The sequence below is a fragment of the Mastigoproctus giganteus genome, chromosome 6 (assembly GCF_048544385.1).
Source record: "Mastigoproctus giganteus isolate SK-2022 chromosome 6, ASM4854438v1, whole genome shotgun sequence".
Lineage (NCBI taxonomy): Eukaryota > Metazoa > Arthropoda > Arachnida > Uropygi > Thelyphonidae > Mastigoproctus > Mastigoproctus giganteus.
The window spans coordinates 210,464,491-210,483,765 of record NC_143580.1 but is presented as its reverse complement, the minus strand read 5'-3'; the positions used below and the strand labels follow the sequence as shown (position 1 = coordinate 210,483,765).

The 19,275-nt window shown below is 34.7% G+C and overlaps 1 protein-coding gene across 1 annotated transcript in view; it reads left to right on the top strand.

Annotated features, from left to right (window-relative positions):
* puf (ubiquitinyl hydrolase 1 puf) overlaps positions 1 to 19,275 on the top strand; it is a 1,022,896-nt gene that overhangs the window by 244,074 nt on the left and 759,547 nt on the right. Inside the window, exons 14-16 of the mRNA XM_090376705.1 lie at positions 5,097 to 5,186; positions 7,656 to 7,754; positions 17,569 to 17,651. Coding sequence (XP_090232831.1) covers positions 5,097 to 5,186; positions 7,656 to 7,754; positions 17,569 to 17,651 — 272 coding nt within the window. The remainder of the gene's footprint in view (positions 1 to 5,096; positions 5,187 to 7,655; positions 7,755 to 17,568; positions 17,652 to 19,275) is intronic.

Sequence of the window (19,275 nt, the reverse complement as noted above, 5' to 3'; positions counted from 1 at the left end):
TTTATATTGCATGATTTTCATTGCACGAGGGTTTCTAGAAACACAACTATCGTGCTATACGAGGACTGATTGTATATGATATATCAAAATTATTTTTTTCATGCAGTTCCTTTGTGACCACATCATAGTATCCAATGAAATTGGTCAGACATGACTTCCCTTTAACAAATTCTTGCTGTGTCATAACTATTACTGGAGTCTTGTCTAGATGATCCTGCAATGCTTCTTTAATCAGTGACTCCATTATTTTCCCCTGAACACAAGTTAAACTAACAGGTCTATAGTTACTTGTGTCACTTTTGAACCCCTTTTGTGAATTGGGTATACATTTGCACACCTCCAGTCCACAGGCACTTCCCCCTGAGTCCAAGGAGGCTCTCATAATTATGGCTGAGGGTTTACTTACTTCCTTTGCTGCCTCCTTTAATATAACTGGTTAGATCCCATCCACCCTATGTACCTTTCTTATGTTTAACTTCAACAATTTCTCCTACACTTTGCTCTTAGTTATTACAAAATCACTTATCTCCCTGTTAGAGTTTGATAAACGTCTGGTATTCCCCCTCCTTGAATAACCCCTCATGTGTGAATGTAGATGCAAAATACTTATTCAGTTTATCAGCTACCTGAGCAGAATCATCATATCTGCAAAGACATCATATCTCATATCTGCAAAGACAGCAGCAGAACCTGCTGTGTCTTTGCAGATACAAGAGCAGATCTCTCTGATCTAGCATATACATTGCGGAGCTGAATGCAATAGAGTTAGCCTTGGATCAGATTAGAACTTGCCAATACCAATGGTTTGTTTATGATATAATCTGAGTCAAATAAGGATTCTCCGAGATTCTCTGAGTGTATTACTGGCTTTATCAACTTTGAAATACAGTTCTACCATCCTGTTTCAGATTCAGCAGAAGTCACTCTATCTCTATGAGCATAAATTTGATTTCTGCTTCTGCTGGAGTGCCAGTCACTTTGGGATTAGTGGAAATGATTTGGCTGATACTGCAGCCAAATCCACAACTCCCACTAATAATCATTGCCTGTCAGTCCCTCATGCAGACTACAGGCAAGTAATACCCAACATGATACAGTCTCAATGGCAGGAATCATGGAATAGACAAACTTCAAAGAATTTCGTCACATAGAGCCTGTAATTGAACCATGGCAGTCTAGTCTGCATAGGAATTGTAAAGAGGAAGTTGTTCTTGCTTGGAACCACATAGAACACAATCATTTTACGTATTTGTTTTTGCTGAGGCCAGTGACATTCCTATGTGTGAGCCATGTGATACTATTTTATCTATTCGATATATTTTAATTTATTGTGCAGATTTTAGTGATACTCATTTTACCACTTTTAACCATCTAAGAGCCTTAAACACTCAGTCAGATTTTATCTGACAATGACGGCATGTCAGCTGTTTATAAATCTTTAAACTTATTAATTTATATAAACATATATAAAACACTGAATATATATGCCACTTTTTATCCTTATATATTATTTGTGACAAGGTAACCTTTTTTCAAAGGTTACCAGAATTTATTTATTTATTTATTTATATTAAACTTCCATAACCATGTCTTGACAGTTAATAGCCTTAGCTGTTAATGCACCAATAACACTCTAACCCAATCCAAACCAAAATGTGAAAATCCAATTAAAAGAACAAAGATTTTAAGACATTGCACAGATTCAAACCATAGAAATTGTTAGGAATGATGAAACGAGAGTTCCAGAGACACTTTAAACAGTGAAAAAAAGCATGGGATTTGTGTATAAACACTGAAAGGATTGCTGAAGAAGTCAGTGCCAACGTGTAACGTATGTCTAAATTAATTTGTTTGCCCCAGTCTGGAAATTTCTGTCTGAAATCCCATACATTGAAACTTCCCTTTAACGGACCCATGGGGAACAAGAATTTGTCCGTTAGAGAGGTGTCCGCTAACAAGAAGTCTGAGGGAGAAAAAAAAAGAAAGAAAGAAAGAAAAATCCTTAAACGTTTAATGTAAAATTAAATTAAAATATATACAAATTTTGAACAATATTTTTGTAAATAATATACAATTACATACGCAAGAGATAAAGAAAAATTGTCAAACGTTTAATGTAAAATTAAATTATATACAGATTTTGCACAATATTTTTGTAAATAATATACATGCAATTGTGCTATGCATATTATGACTTTATCTTAAGAAAAATACATGCAGTAATCACTTATTTTCTTCAGCACCTTCTTCCTGCTGATAATTTTGTTTTCAACATTTTTTTGGAGTGAAGAAACCATCGAAAGTCCTTCAGTATCTTCTTCAGCGGCGAAAAACATTTTTAAACGAATGATTTGTATGAGCGCTTCTTCCATTTTCATCGGTGGTTCGTCGTTAATATGTTCTTCAACAGAATGACCTCCTTCCATTTCTTCATCCTCATGAGGAACTTCTTGAACAATATCGATGAGAATGTCATTGATATCTAGAGCACCATCTTCTGTACTGAGGTTCGAGTCTATATCTTTGTAGCCAGGGTCACTTGTAGCTGAAGTATCGCACATTATCAATAGATGTTGAAGTTCTTGTTCTTCTTGTTGCTCCACATTGCTGTTCACAACTTCAATTTTTGTGTTTGAGAAGCCAGACTTTACAAAACAGTTCACGACAGTTTGTTTTCTAATTGCATTTACTGAAGAGGAAATCCATTGAATCGCATCTAGGATGCTGATTTTCTTTGCAAGGTCACTCGCACATGTTACATCGTTCATGTTTGCAATGAGATGTCTTAAAACACATTTTCTGTAGTGAAGTTTAAAATTTTTTATTATCCTTTGATCCAAGGGCTGACACTCTGCAGTTGTGTTTGGTGGCAGAAAAACGATTTGAATGTTGGACAATTCAATGTGCGGGTGAGATGCAGCATTATCCACGAAAAGAATAATTTTGCTGTTTTGACGAATCATGTTTTGGTTAAAGTGACTTATCCATTCGCTCATGATATCTTGTGTCATCCACGCTTTTTTATTAGACTTCCAGTCAACATTCAAAAGATTTAACTTTATGCCCTTGAAAAAACGAGGATTTTGTGGTTTTCCTATAACAAGAGGTTGTTCAAAGTCTCCCAGCATATTTGTACACAATAGTACAGTCAAGCGTTCCTTAGAAATTTTTCCGCCCTGGCACTTTTCGTTTTTTAGACTCATTGTTTTTTCAGGAAGAGCTTTAAAAAACAACCCTGTTTTGTCACAGTTGTAAATATCCTTAGCTTCAAAATCACGACATAAATCTTCCAATATGACAGTCTACTCTGTTACAACCCCAGTATCAACAGATCCACCTTCACCACTTACGGTTTTCCAAGAAATTTTATGCCGAGTTTTGAACTTTTCTAGCCATCCCACAGAAGCTTTGAACTCACTTACTCCTATAGATTTCGCAACCTCCAAAGCCTTTTCCCTAATAATAGGCCCATTAATGGGAATTTTTTTAGCACGTGCGTGACAAAACCACTCATACGTAACATTGTCAGTTTTCGGGAATGATTTTTGAACCTGATCATTTCTGTGTTGCCAAAATTGTTTGAACAGTTAATTTTTTTTCTTTAGGATGTCGCTTACCTGCGTCTTCCTGATTTTGAATTTTGCAGCGAGATTGCAAACACTATTTTTTTTGCGGATCATTCGCATTAATGAGTTTGACTTTATCTTTTAAAGTTAAATGTTTACGAGAAGACATTGTGCACTTCACACGACACTGAACAAAACTGAAAACTGAAACTCAAAAGACGAAAGGCCGACCAAATTGCTCCCCCCCCTCCCTGCGCGCGCGCGCACACACACACACACACACACACACACACACACACACACACACACACACACACACACACACCGAATTCATCAGAAGTTTTACACATGCCTTAAAATTCTTGAAAAAGGGTTTAAAACCGCGACGTAAACCTTGATAAAATTCAGAGAATTGGAAATAGAAAATAAACACTCGATTGAGGCAATACATGGAAGAAAAGTTCCTAGAAAACGAGCCGTGAGCTTGCCCGCTGTCCATTATGGGGAAATCAAATTAAGTGCTAATCTAAAGGAAACAGTGCAGATTGCCTGTCCGCGTCCGTTACAGAGAATGTCCGCTAGACAGAAGCTGAAAACATGTTAAAACCAATAGAGGAGAGTTGAGGAATTTGAAAATGTTCGTTGTAGAGAGAGGTCCGTTAGGAGAAGTTTCACTGTATTTACAACCATCCACCTCCTGCAGGAAGGACTTTAGAAATTTAACTGACAGGCATATAGACATTTTTTTAAAATTAAAAACTGTTTTTTTGATACAGATAATTTAATACCTTTAAATGTAATATTTTATTTTTATTTCTGAATGGTAAAGATGATGTTGGTGATTTATTATTTTTTCTGTGTGCAAAAAAAAAAAATTAATAATAATAATCATAATAGTAATAATAATGGAATTGTATAAGTGTGTAAAAATGACAGTCCGTCAGAGTTCCACTTAACCTTTGCATAACTTTCTGGATATGTGCGTATGTCTCTGGATCAATTAGGTAAGAGGCTTGTGGTTTTATGTACTTTAGGTTTTGTGTGTGTGTGTGAGAGAGAGAGAGAGAGAGAGAGAGAGAGAGAGAGAGAGAGAGAGAGAGAGAGAGAGAGAGATTGTTTGAGTTGAGAGTGTCACCTTCATGAATGTTTTCATTGAAAATAAGAAATAAAAGTGACATGATTATATATATGATTAAAAGTATACTTTGAATTATATGAATAATATTATTCGTATACTTTGAATTATACTTTGAATAATATTATTGAATTTAATGTGATTCTCATTAAATTAGCTTGATCCACATTTTGCCTTACAAAACCTCTGTTTAAAATAGAGATTTTAAAATTCAATAAAATGATCTCAACAGCCTAAGATGCATTTGGCTGTTGAAACTTATACAGGAGAAGTCTAAGTGATTGCATATTTCTCAGTATATTATTTAAATTTTTATGTTATGAAAGTGTTATGTGTAAACAACTAATTTGTTTTTATATATGCTGTTTTTTGCCCTTTTTATTTAACAATTTTAGGTCAGTTCTTGTATCATTGCGTCTTCTTCCAAAGTTATTTGGGTCATTTCAGCAATTCAGAAGTGGAAGCGATACCCATTCAGTTACTATGTAAGCTTTTTAGAATACAAAACCTCTTATTGTTATTTAATTTTCTTTTGGGTGTACTGATTCAGTAACCACAGTATTCCAACTACTACAAATTTTATTACAGTAATAACCTGCAAATCCTTTTTTATGGCCAGAATATATTTACTTTCAAAAATAAACCTGTTGATTAAAATATTTCTTGTTATGTGGTAAGTTCACTATTTGTTGCTTTAATAAAACTTGGTTATCTGATGATTTTCTCTGAGATTACCTAAGAATGGAAATAGAGAGAGAGAGAGAGAGAGAGAGAGAGAGAGAGAGAGAGAGAGAGAGAGAGAGAGAGATGGTGGATAATAACTTTAAGGCTGTTATGCTTTATACGCAAAAATGGCCTGAACCATCGTCAGTTTAATTTTCTTGGAGGAAATTGAAAGCGAATATGGTGATTTGTTGTATCATATGGAGGTGTGATGGTTGAGTCGCTGTAATATGTTAAAAAGATTTTTTCAACTCAGAACCGAAATAGACATATTCATGAACGAAAAATTAAAACCAGTCCCAGAATTAACAGACTCTAAATTGTTATGGGAACTTGCATTTTTAACAGATATTTGTGAACACTTGAATACATTGAATAAAAACCTTCAAAGTCGCGATCTACTTGTAAATGACTTGTTCTACGATATTAAAGCATTTCAGATAAAATTTAATTATTTAAAAATCAAATTGAACAAGATAATTTTTCCCATTTTTTGTGTTGTGAAAGTTTATATAATAATATGCCCAATTGTGATTTTTTTTTTACCGACAATTTTGTTTGAAATCTTGAATACGGAGCATTTGTTGATTTCGAAAACAATAGAAAATTATTTACATTATTTCAGAATCCATTTGATGTAAATGTTTCACAAATAGATCTACAATTAGAAATCATAGATCTTCAAAGTAACGATAACCTGAAAACATTATTGAAAAATGAAACATTAATTAACTTTTATAAAACTTTGACAGAAAATGAATTTCCAAAATTAAAAAAATTAGAAGAAGAATAATTATTTTTGGTAGCACTTACCTATGTGAACAACCATATTCAAAAATGAAATATATAAAATCCAAACATCGATCAAGAATGACAGATGAACATTTGCAAGACTTTTTAAGATTGGGAACTTCTGCTATTAACGCTAACATTTAAATTATTGCTAAATCAAAAAACAACTGCAAACATCTCATTGATCTGCTATTTCTGTAATATCAAATGTGATTATAATAATAAAAATTGTGATTTTCAATATAACTATGTCTTTATTTACAATAAATATCCCTTGTTTATAATTTTTTATAGTTTTTTTATCTTGTACACCCCGTTTGACCTGGTGAAGTCGCTAAAATTGCGTTTTTTGGTTTACAGTGTTTTTAGTCGTCAAAATTGCACCGACTCTGGCCCGCCATTTGTTATGAATTTTCTATGTGGCCCTCCGATGAAAAAGGTTGGGGACCCCTGATTTAGATTACAGTTGGTCGGTCAAGAAATAAATATACCACTTAATTTTAATCTATATATCAAATGAAACAATAAACCTTATAACTTTTAAAATAAAACAGCTTCATTGAAAATAAAATTTAAAAGGGGGGAAGCAAATTAAAACCTGGGGGGAAATTTAAAGAAGATTTTGTGTCCCCCATTGATCCCCCTCCATGAGAGAACTGATTTATTAAGATTCAAAGGGGGGACACACACACACACACACACACACACAATCGTATTTAAATTTCTCCCAGGTTTTAAATTTGCTCCCCCTTTTCAATTTCATTTTCAATGAAATTCATCAATATTATTGATGAATACACTTGTGAGAGTTTCTCTTCCTACACACTTGAAAAAATAAAATGTATCAACTAACAGATACATTAATTTGGATTAAGCTTTTAAGGTCTTCCTTTGCAAAAAAAATTTCTTCCAAATATTTTAAATCGACATGGTGCTACCTATTTTGACCTGGTTGATTGAAGCTGTAGGAAGACAAACTCTTTCACTATAGGCAGTATTAGATATTTGTGGTTGTATGTAAGGAAACCTAGTTTTGCCATAGAAGGAGATCATAAAAGCTTGATTGAAACAAAATGTGTGACTATACATACACCCACCCCATAAAATCTGAATTTATATATATGTTAATTTATAGATTTGTTTTGTTTAATTTTTTTCTAAAAGTGTCTAAAATTTTAAGCACTTCTGAGCAGTTATCTCTGTTGCTTCTTAATAAATAAATTTATTCCCATGCAGAGAAGTGTCTGTTATTTTAAGTTTTCTTATATATGTTTTTATGCTCGCTAACTCATGGGACTCTTATGATTAACTTATGTGTTGCTTATTTTTTTTTTTTTTTTTGATTGTACAGGAGTAAGGACAGCATGCTGCATGAAATAATAGTGAATTGTCTTAACACATTATTAATGTTGCATTTATGCAAGTTCTGTATATTATAGGTGGGCTGAAAGAGAACATAAAATGATGAAGCATTTTTTCAACAATCTGATTACATGTTCATCTGTAGTTAAGGCTGGAAACGTATCACCTGGTGTTCTGTAAGTACTTAAAATAATCTAGTATTGCTTAGTTAATGACTTAAAATCTCAGTTCTTTCTCAGATAGCAGGTTAAAAATGGTTAAAGATTTCATTAATTATATAGTACTTATATTTATGCAATTTTAGCTAATACTAAAAACATGAGATCATTGACCAGAGCAAAGAATGACATTAAAAGAATTTATGTATCACAAAGCCATGTAGCACAGTCAGATCCTGCACTTGTATGAGGACAACTGCTGGAATTATAAAATCACTATGGTCTTAATCACTGATAAGTTCTGTAAATAAAGACCTTATGAAGAAGACTTTGTGTAACTTATAATAACAACTATAAGACGAGGAAAATTAGTATATAGAATATATATATATAATGAAAAATATAAAGAATTTTATGGTTTCATGCTATCTATTGTAATTTTTCACCAAACAACGTTTAATAAAAATGAAGATTATTCGTGGACATGAACATTAGCATAAGTAAAGTATGAAGTTTGGGAAACCAGTTAAATTACAAGTTTATTTGGAGAAATATAGAAATTTACCAAAAGACAAAGTTCAATGTTTATAACATGGTTTGTAAACTAGTTTTGTCCTATGGTGCAAAGAGCTGAATTAGAAATAAATGGATTGGTGAAAAATTGCAATCCTTAGAAATGAGAGTTTTAAGAAAAATAAAAAGCACTCGAGATGAAAGTGACAATGAAATTACAAATGAGGATATAAGAAAAAATATTAATAAATAAATATTATCCAAAGACAATTGCAGAAAACTTAAGATGGTATTCAGCACATAAAAAGAATAGGAGAATGGAGGTTTGCTAAACAGTTATTCACTCCAAAAATGAACAGTAATAGACTTAGTGGCAGACCAGGAGGAAGTTGGATTGATGGTATCAAGCAACAAACATCACAGGAAGAATAACTTATTCTGCCTAGAGCTAAAGATATAACAGGAAATAAGATAGCATGGAGGAAAATAGTGATTGGAAGTATAATAGTCAAAAAAGGGCTGATTTGTGCTGTCATAATGATTTGTACACATCACTGAAAATAAAAGATTTGGTTGACAAGCCTTTAATTCTTTAATGTTTGCATTACATGTTAATTATCCTTTTCATGAGTGAGTTGCTGGAACATCTGTGGGTTTCTCTAGTCAGTTTTGGATAGGGGCTCTATGGAATAAGTTTCTCAATGAAATTTTGAAGTTTTATAATCATTGTACATAGATGCTTTTAAAATGTTGATTTCTTCTTATTTGATGTGATTATTCAGCATTAAAGTAAAGTTATTGTAAAAAATCAAACCTGAATTTACAAACATAAAAAAATAAATAAAATTTGGTTAAAAAAAAATCATTGTTATTTATTTAGTTATTTTTTTTCCTGAAGCAGTAATATCCTTTACATCTATATCATTTAACTTGATTTAAAAGAAAAATAAAGTTCTGGATCTGAATTCCAGAGAATTTTTTTTATTTCACTTTTTTAAGCCAAAATTAGACTAGAATGGCCACTAAAAGCAATTCCTTCCCTAATTTTCAAAGTTATTTTTGTGTTATCTTCTGTTAAAACTGTTTACTACCATACATTAAAGCCATATCCATTTATTTTTATACTCTCAGGTATGGTTTTTATGTACTCACATGCTTTGTTTTAATGCATGAACAGTAAATTGTTGCTATTAATTAAAACATTTTTGTTATTTTAATTTTTTTTTTTATGAAAACCCCAAACACGAAAGGTATCAAAACCTATAGTACTTAGTACCGTGCATGGGTTGAAGAAGTATGGGGAGAGCGGAATGCCGGAAACTTTGCTCTAGAGACTAAACATGGGTTTCACCACTTCAAGCCTCCAATAAGCAAAGTGGTGGTATTTCACCGGTTGATGAAAGCCATCTACCACCTTCATTAGTAGTGTTGTCATTATTACATAGACTTAATTCATTTAATTGCTAGACTTAAAACAGAATAAGTTAAAATAAATAAATAAAATACAGATTTTGGTGCTTATAGTAAAAGATAGAATATAATCTATTGAACCAGTTTATTTAATTTTTTTCAAACATGCAAAACAGGGATGCATATTTGTTTAATTTTTGGAGTGCAGACTGACATCAGTTTTGTTCCATAAGTATTTTTGAGAATGTTGGAATTGAAATACTATTTCAATGACTCTCAGAGATTGGGGGGTGGGGAGATACTATTTCAATGAATCTCAGAGGTGGGGGGGGGGATAATACGAGCAAGCTACATTCAGTCTGGCAATTTGGCTAAATCTTGATTAGAATGTGTTTAACCTATGAAAATATCCAAGAAACTATAAAGGTGTGCGCAGGGGGAGGATCCAGATTCTTTACTGACCATTATGCTTCCCGCAGTTGCATATAGCCCTAAACATCCAATTTATTATCAGCTTTCGTTGAAACTTACCACTACTGTGGGTGTTTTAAGGTGGGCTCTTTACAGCAAGATTGAACATAGCTTGCACATAGATTAGAATAATGAACATAGAACAGATTGAACATAGGTCTTTATGCCAGCTGATTTACAATTTGCATTCTTTTAATGCCAGTAGAAAAAAGGATTTCTTATATATGTTTTTATGCTCTTTAACTCATGGGACTCTTATGATTAACTTATTTATTTTTTTTTTTTGATTGTACAGGAGTAATCTAACAGCATCTAACCGAAACTGTTTCAGCACCACATAAAACTGTAGGGGAAATCCATGACTTCAGATCCATATAAATCAGGGCTCATCCTTTGAGCTGATCAGCCGATCTGCTTTTCTTTATTTCTATCTTAATGAACTGGGGAGGGGGGAGAAACAAGAACAGAGAATGGAATGGATGTTTGGGAATGATGAAATTGATGTCAGGCAGACCTCGTGTATATAGGACAGAATTATCAGGTTGCAATTATCTTCTCTTTGAACCATAATTTGGTTCTTTAGTGACAAAAACAAAGGAACCAACATATGATTCCTCTTGTTCCTCTTATTAGTTAGAGCCTCATTTTAATATTAGTGATATTTGTAAAGTTCTGAAAATGATCACACTAGTGCTGGAAGAAGCTGCATCTCTTGTGCAGTGAAGCAGTGGTCAGACTTACAAGCCAGAATTAAAAACACCAATCAAGTGGTTGGAAATGAAGCTTTCCTCCCATGAAAAAAAATTCTTGCTGCCCTTGCATAAAGGATATGCTGACCCTCTTTTTTTAATGGTAAAGATATTTTACTGAAAGACAGTGCCTTATACCCAAATGGTGACTGGTGATTATCATTCATAGTGCACCTGAGTTATTGCTTCTCGGGTGCATTTGAACAAGAAACCATAATGATTTTCAAACTTAGGGCTGGAGTGAAAAGTCAGATAAGTGATCTCTGCTGATAAATACATTATGCACTGTATAAAAGTTTATCTATGCTGTCCTGATAGCAAGCTTAGAAAACAATCCAACTAACCTACACAAGATACAGCCAGAATGATCCTACAGTCCTCAAAAGACAAAGACCATTGTTTGATCTCTCTCTCTCTCTCTCTTACTGGCTCTGAGAATGGGGGCTGTGAATATTGGTTGTGGTCACGTGTGACCTGTCTTAGCATTTAGCATTAGTAGAGGTATATGATGCAAGAAAGAAAGCTTATGCAGCATCAGCCAAAAAAAAAAAAAAAACACTCCCATTTCACCCCTCTATTCATTCCAAGTACCTGTCCAGCTCAGCCTTATATTTATTTAGGCTATCAATTTCCACAACAAAGGATGGAAGTCTGTTCCACCAACCACCCGCTGGCTAAAGGCAAATTTCTGCACATGTATCCTACATCTGTCTTTTCTCAATTTAAATTTATGCCCTCTCAAATGATTATTCTGAGCAAGAGGAAGAATTCCATCAGCATTGAGCATGCTGAAACCATTCAGTGCTTTATACACCTCAATCAGATCACCTCGCAGGTGTCTAGTCTCTAGACACTAATTTGCAAAATTTAAGCCTTTCTTCGTAAGAACAACCCTTTGTTCCATTGACTAATCTTGTTGCCCTTCTCTGTACTCGTTCCAACAGCTCTACATCCTTCTTAAAATGAGACCTCCAGACCTGTATAAGACCATTGCCTTATATAAGGGGATAATCACCTCCTTATCCCTGCTAGAAAAATTCCTGTATATCATTGACAAGACACTATGAGCTATTCTTGCAGACTGTCTGCACTGCTCAGAAAACTTCATATCTGCCTGCACAATTACCCCCAGGTCCTTTTCATTCTCTACCACTGTCAGTGTAGTACCACAGAGTTGATACATCACTCTAGGGTTGCTGCTTCCCATATGTAGTACTTTACATTTGTCAATGTTAAACTTCATTTGCCACCTCACAGTCCATCTATTCAACTTTTCTAGATCCTGTTGCAGCGGCATATTGTCATTAGTGTCTTTAATAACCTGCCAGCCTTCGTATCGTCTGCAAACTTGGACATTAAGCCTGATATACCATCATCAATATCATTTATAAATACAGAAAACAACAATAGACCCAACACTGAATCCTGAGGGACTCCACTAATAACATTAGTTCACGATGAGCAGTGTCCATTGATTACCACTCTCTGTCTTCTCCCACTCAACCATCCCTTTATCCATAGCAGCAATTTGCCTCCAATGCCACACTGCTCCAATTTGTGCAGCAGTCTTCCATGCAACAGTATCAAAAGCCTTTCTAAGATCCAAATATATGATATCAAGGTTATTCCCTGCATACAGTTCCTTTGTGACCACATCATAGTATTCAATCAAATTGGTCAGGCAAGACTTCCCTTAACAAAACCATGCTGTGTCCGAGCTATAACTGAAATCTTGTCTAGATGATCCTGCAGTGCTTCTTTAACCAGTGCCTCCATTAATTTTCCTGGAACAGAAGTTAAACTAAAAGTAAAATAAAGTAAAGTGCAGCCATTACAACCCACTACAGGATGGGAGCCTCCTCAACAATTCATGCCGAGGGAAATGGACCATAATCTGCCACGCTGGTCTAGTGCGGGTTGGCAGATCGACCGTATTCAGCAGTCAGGAGCTTGAATCCCGGTCTACTCAAAGAGCGTGTGGTACTGCACTCCCGCTCCTGACCACTTGGCTACAGAGGCTAACAGGTCTAAAATTACTTGTGTTGCTCTTTGATCCTCCTTTGTGAATTGGGATCACATTTCCACATCTCCAATCCATGGGTACCTCCCCTGAGTCCAAAGAAGCTCTCATAATTATGGCTGAAGGTTTTCTTACTTCCTTTAATATAACTGGATAGATCCCATCCACCCCGGGTGCCTTTTTTATGTTTATCTTCAACAATAATCCACTTTCCTCTCAGTTATTACAAAATCATCCAGCCCACTGCCAGAGTTTAACTCATCTCTGGCACTCCCCTCCCTGAATAACTCCTCATGGGTGAATGTAGATGCAAAATACTCATTTGGTTTGTAAGCCACCTGAGCAGGATCATCAACAGTTGAACCATCAATATCCAGTGGACCAATCTGATTCATCCCTTTCCTTCTAGAGTTTACATAGGTAAAGAACTCTTTGTTGTTTTTCTTTGCATCCTTTGCCAAGGATTTCTCATAATCTGCCTTTGCCTGCCTAATCTCCTTTGTGACTTGGTTACAGACCAGCTTATATCTATCATAGGCTTCCATGTCACCCATTAATTTATATGTATCCCATGCATTTTTTTTCCCTCTGCCCAGTGGTGGGCTGTGAATATTTTAAGAATGGGCCCGCTGTTTTTCCATATTTCTACCGAGTTAATTTGATTGGTCACGGAAGTGACGTCATCCGCAGCTTCCACTAGAGGCGCTTCCCATGCTCACACTACTGGTACTGTGATTATAGCGCGTGACACGTTTTTCATGACTGGTATGATATCTCGAGTTAGGGACAAATTTGGGGGGGGGAGACAGATGCGGCTTATTAACCCCTTAACCATGCGTATAAGTGAATATGTAAAATGCTCTTAGGTCTATCCAAAAAAAAAAAAAAACATCTTAAAATCCTGGTGGTCATGCCTCGCCTTACAATGATAACTGGATACGACAGTGTCTGCAGTTCTAACTTTTTAGAATTTTTGAATAGTATGACGTCACAATCATGCTTCCTGAAGTTACTACTACAGTAAGTATGTTTTTTTTTTTATGAGAACCCCAAACACGAGAGGTATTATAACCTGTAGTACTTAGTACCGTGCTTGGGTTGGAGGTTGAGAAGACAAAAGAAGATATTTGTTGACATTGGACTTGAACTTCTGTAGACTAATTTTCATAAAATACGTATGAAGGAAGGTTTTTCCAGAAAACAGCAGTTGAATGAATAAACGAGGAAGGTGAAAAGTTGGTTCTGTGAGTTTGAAGTTGGACAGTAAATGGATGTTGGCTGGTGGCGGCACGTGTTCGGACTGTTTTGAAAGAGTGAGCGGGAATTATAGAAGCCAGTTCAGAAGAATAGTGCCCAGGGAAGTATCTGTAGAAGAGGCATGCAGCAGAAACAGTGTGTCTATGAGAAAGCGAGTGGAGAGACTCTGTTAGAGATGAATCATTAATTAACCTAACTGCCCTCTTCTGAATGGAATCAAGAAGCCTGAGAGAAGTATGATTTCAACAATACAAATATTTGTCAACGATTTCTTTTTTCATCTTGCATTTTCATTACATTCCATTGTTAGGTGCCGCTAACAGTTGCGTATGTCATTTCAACTAAAAGATCAGTACGTCAATCAGTGCTATTTTACAGAGATATTTAGATACATTGCAGTATCATGTATACATCTCTTCTTTTAATTATCATAAATCCATTGTATCTTGTCTTCCAGAAATTATGAAAATGTGCAAATGATCAATAAAATATTTACAATTAAAAAGCTTTTTTATTTCGTAATCAATATATACCAATCAAAAAGGACGTTTTGCATAAACCATCTACCGTGCGTGCTTGGCATACGCGCAACTTTTTTATTCGACTTTTTTTTAACAACTAGGGAAATATAATGGATATATTTTTTTAATGATAAAATTTTAATATTGCGAATAAAAAATATGAAATATTTCCTATATCACAAATAACATAAAAACTATCACAAAGCATCCCACAATATAAAAACAGGTATTACGTAAAAAACAAAATTTCTAGAAAAAGTACAGAAAAAATCACAGATTACATGAAAAAAAATTATTTCACAAATATTCAAGAAAAATTTATTCTAGAAATTTCCATATACAATTTACTTCTTTATTAATATTTGTTGTTGATCTGCTTTGCTCAATAGCTGAACGATGATTACAGTGGAATGATTTGATGTAATGATCTGGATCAAATTGAAGCAGTGGTTTTCCATTTAGATGTAACTCTTCATGATCTGCAGTGTGTTTAATTGTCAACATTATTCATTCATTCATTCATTCACTCAATAGTATTAATTATGCTGAAAGCTCGCTCAGCTTCAGCACTGCTAATGGCAATGGTTTCAAAGATATTTTCTGGCTTTCTTAATTGAAAAGGTAATTTAACTCGATTTTAAAGATAAACTGTCTTCGACAAAATCTCTAAAATCATTAATTTTTATTTCATATTTTATTAGAAAACTTAAATTTCTTATTCGGTTTTCACTTTCTTGCCACCAAGACAAAAGTTCTTTCAAATTCACGATTTCGAGTAGCATATGTTTAAAATTTTTTTCAATGATATCGTTTTCTTTATTTAATTTAAAATTGCCCTGTTCTATTAATAAGTTATCCTTTAAGGATAAAACAATGCATTTAATAACTTGTCACGATGTAATTTTTTTACTTTCAATTTTGATTCCTTCAAATTCTTTCCACTTCAACATGCTCTCAATTTTAGCTTCATAATTTCCTTCAGAATTTTTCAAATTAGCAATAGCATTGATAGTTCGAATAATTAATTTATATGCTTTTTACCATTGTGATTCTTTAACACTTCTGAAAGGTAAGAGAGCTCTTGCAGGATGTCGACCATTAGTTCTAAATGGTTAAGAAATTCCAAATTTAAAATAATCTGGAATATTTAACTTCTGATTCATCAAAATGTTTGCACAGTGCAGGATAATTCCCTTAACCTGCAATTACCATCTGCAAGGTACAAGCTGCTAATTGTGGCCCGAACACACGACCGTTCTTTATAGTTTCCATATCAAGTTCTTTAGCATTCATAATTACCAAGGGGACTCAAAAAAATTTGCTATAAAGAAGTTCGTTAACAGAGGTCTGACTGTAATTAAATAAAAAATGAAGCAATTTTAAAATACATAATCAATCAATTGTGCCATTAAAATGCTGGGAATGGGCCCCAGCTCACCCCACCGTAGTTTCGGTTCTGGATACTCAGTAATTGCTTTCAGGATTTCATTTGTAAAATAAATTTCAACAATGGGCTCGCAAATTTAAAAAAAAATAACAATGGGCTCTCACGAGCCCATGCAAGCCCACTATAGCTCGCCACTGTCTCTCCCACATGTCTCATTAGTTCATCTGACATCCATTTAGGCCTAAACCCTGAACAATATTTCTTAGTTGGTATGTAAAGCCTAGTTAGTAGCTTCCAAGATAAATTCTTTGAATGCTTCCCATTTTGAATTTGCTGTTGGTAACATCATCAGTTGGGCCCACTGTATAGCATTTAAATACTGTCTTAGACCACCATAGTCACCTTTACGGAAGCAAAAACCCTTCCCTTTACCCTTGATGGTAGTTACCTTTTTGAGTAAATCCCACTTCAGCACACTGTGATCACTGCCACCTAGTGGTTCCTTTATCTGCAGATTCTTATGCATGAAGAATCACTACTGATAATCAGATCAAGAGTATTACTCCCTCTAGTTGCCTCCTGAACATGCTGATGTAAAAAACAATCATCCAATAAATCCACAAAAACCTTGCTAGTGTGTGAGTGACTAACCCACAAATTCCAGTCAATACCTGGGAAATTAAAATCCCCCATTACAAGACTCTGATTTACTGGCCCACTCTATTTCCCTGTACAGTTCCTTATTATACTCATCAGAGTCATTAGGCCTATAACACACTCCTACTCTCAATTTTGATCTCCCAATGCTTATGTCATACCAAACTGACTGGACACTGCACTGTCCAGTGATGTCGACTGGCTTCCTTGGATTTTGTGTTTCTTAACTAATAGTATAACCCCTCCTCCCTTCCTATCTTGTCTATCCTTCCTGTACACATTGTACTCTCCAAATTCCTGTTCTTCTGCATTCCTTATATCTGTGTGACACCACGTCTCTGATATCCCAACAATATCTGCCTTTGATGTTCTGAGCAAACCTCAAATTCATCAAATTTATTTACCAAACTCCTAGCATTGTTGTACATGCAAGTATACGTGCACCTGTTCATATTATTATCATTTGCGATTGAGTGTTGAGAGATTAACAGTTCTACTCAAAGGTATGAGGTTTTCACCTATAATTTAAGATTACTACTGTGTCTAGGCGAGTCATTTGTGCACTACGTGCCTAGGTAAACATATTTGCAACTTGTTGTGACACTGCAATTTCAAGATGCAAATTCAGTTGCCAAAATTTTTGATTGTATAGCTCATATATTATCTAATGTGTGCACCCAATAATTTTTCATTTAGTTTATGAATTGGTTACATTATACCTTTTACATGTTAATAGCAGTTATATTTTACGTTACTTAAATCAGATTAAAAATAAAAAACCTTTCGTTTAAATTGATCCATCCTTCATTATATTGCATATTTTTATTTCCTTCTTTTTTATTGAAAGATATAGTCATAAAGAAGAAATTCAGGTTCGGTTACATTTTCTTACGTGTGTTTTCTCTATGGCGGGATCACCAGAGAGTTTCCGTAAGTGTTACCCTTTTTTTGATCTGTTTGTATATGTTTTCTTCAGATTTACTTTTGTAAGCAGCATCTTCAGAGATTCAGAAAGTATATTTTAATAAAGTATAATAAAAGCAATGCATTTGTAAGATGTTTGAACTCCATCTCAAAAAACGGACAACTCATTTTTAACTATTGTGCTGATATATGGGCTGCAATAAAAGATTTATATACTGTAAACTTTTCAGTTAAAGGCGGCTTTACAGAATATAATTAAAAATAATTAAAAGTATGACTGATGTCTTCTGAGGGTTCTAATGGGCATCATGGTGAGATCCAGTCTTCGAGGGTATAGCTCTAAAACAGCATTTGCAGAATGGCTACTTGATAGCCCACTGGATCAAACCTGTTGGTAACTCTCAACGAGGCATCCGGATCAGCTTGTGTATAATCTAGCTGCCTCTGCTCTGACAGATAGTGACCAGAGGGAATTTGAGTGGTGTGTATGTGGGGGAGGGGGGGGAATTGTCAAGATCATATTGTGTCAAGGAGATATGTGCTATATGTATGCCATATCCAAAAATTTCATTACTTCATAGAACAGGTCCTCCCCACCTTTTTTTACTACTGAATACCTCATGAATAGTCACACTAATAGAAAAAACTTATCTGCAAAAAGATCTAAATCTCCCAAACACTTCCTCGATCTAATCACAAAATATATATGGATTCAGTTACTCATTTCCAATCTTAGTGATGTCCCAGTCCGCTTACAGTCTACCAAACCCCACTTTACTGATAGAATCTCAATTATTGGTTGATTCCATCACTGTTCATATCAGTTGTCCTAATTATGCTCTGTACAATTCCTTTTGCTTCAAAGGTAATACTTGTGCATTTGTGGGCTCTAATATTCCTTGTCAGAGACAGTAATTTGGAATCTCCTCTTTTCAGTCTTTTCTTGCTTAAAATCTCTACCCCATTTTGTTGCATCTGTTGCCCCTATCGTTCTCTCAATTCCACTACTCACTTGGAACTCTATGACTTCCTTCTTTTGAAACGTAACTTTCACCATTCCAATTTTCCTAACAGTCAACTAATTTTCCTTGACAATTTTAATGTTCATGACTCCAGTTAGCTTCTGTTTCTACTCACACAGACCCAATGCTTGAGATGCCGAGGCTTTTGCAATTACTAATGAACTCACATGGATTGCTAATTTACCTACCAGAATACCAGGCACACACCCTTGGTCTTGTACCCTTGCTCCATAAAAACCAAAATCAAACCAGAACCCTTGATCTTTTTCTCACAAACAACTTCCATTATGCAGTCAAGGTCAGTGGTCCTCTAGGCACCTCAGATCACAACTTGATAATTGTCTCTTCTTCAGTGGGCTGTTTTCTCCCATGGCCATTGTCAGTCTTGTGTTGTTTGGTATTACAAGATTGCAAAATGGGATGATCTGCAAAATTTCTCTTCTTTTCTTTGGTTGAACTGTTTTAAATTTTCTGATGTCAGTGTTTGCTCTGATTTCATTAATGACATTATTCTTGTATGAATGGCAAGAGACCAGCAGTCTGGTCTCTTGCCAAAGCTATTGGCCACAGCTTTTGTCCATCTGTACTCCCACCTCTGTTAAAACCTG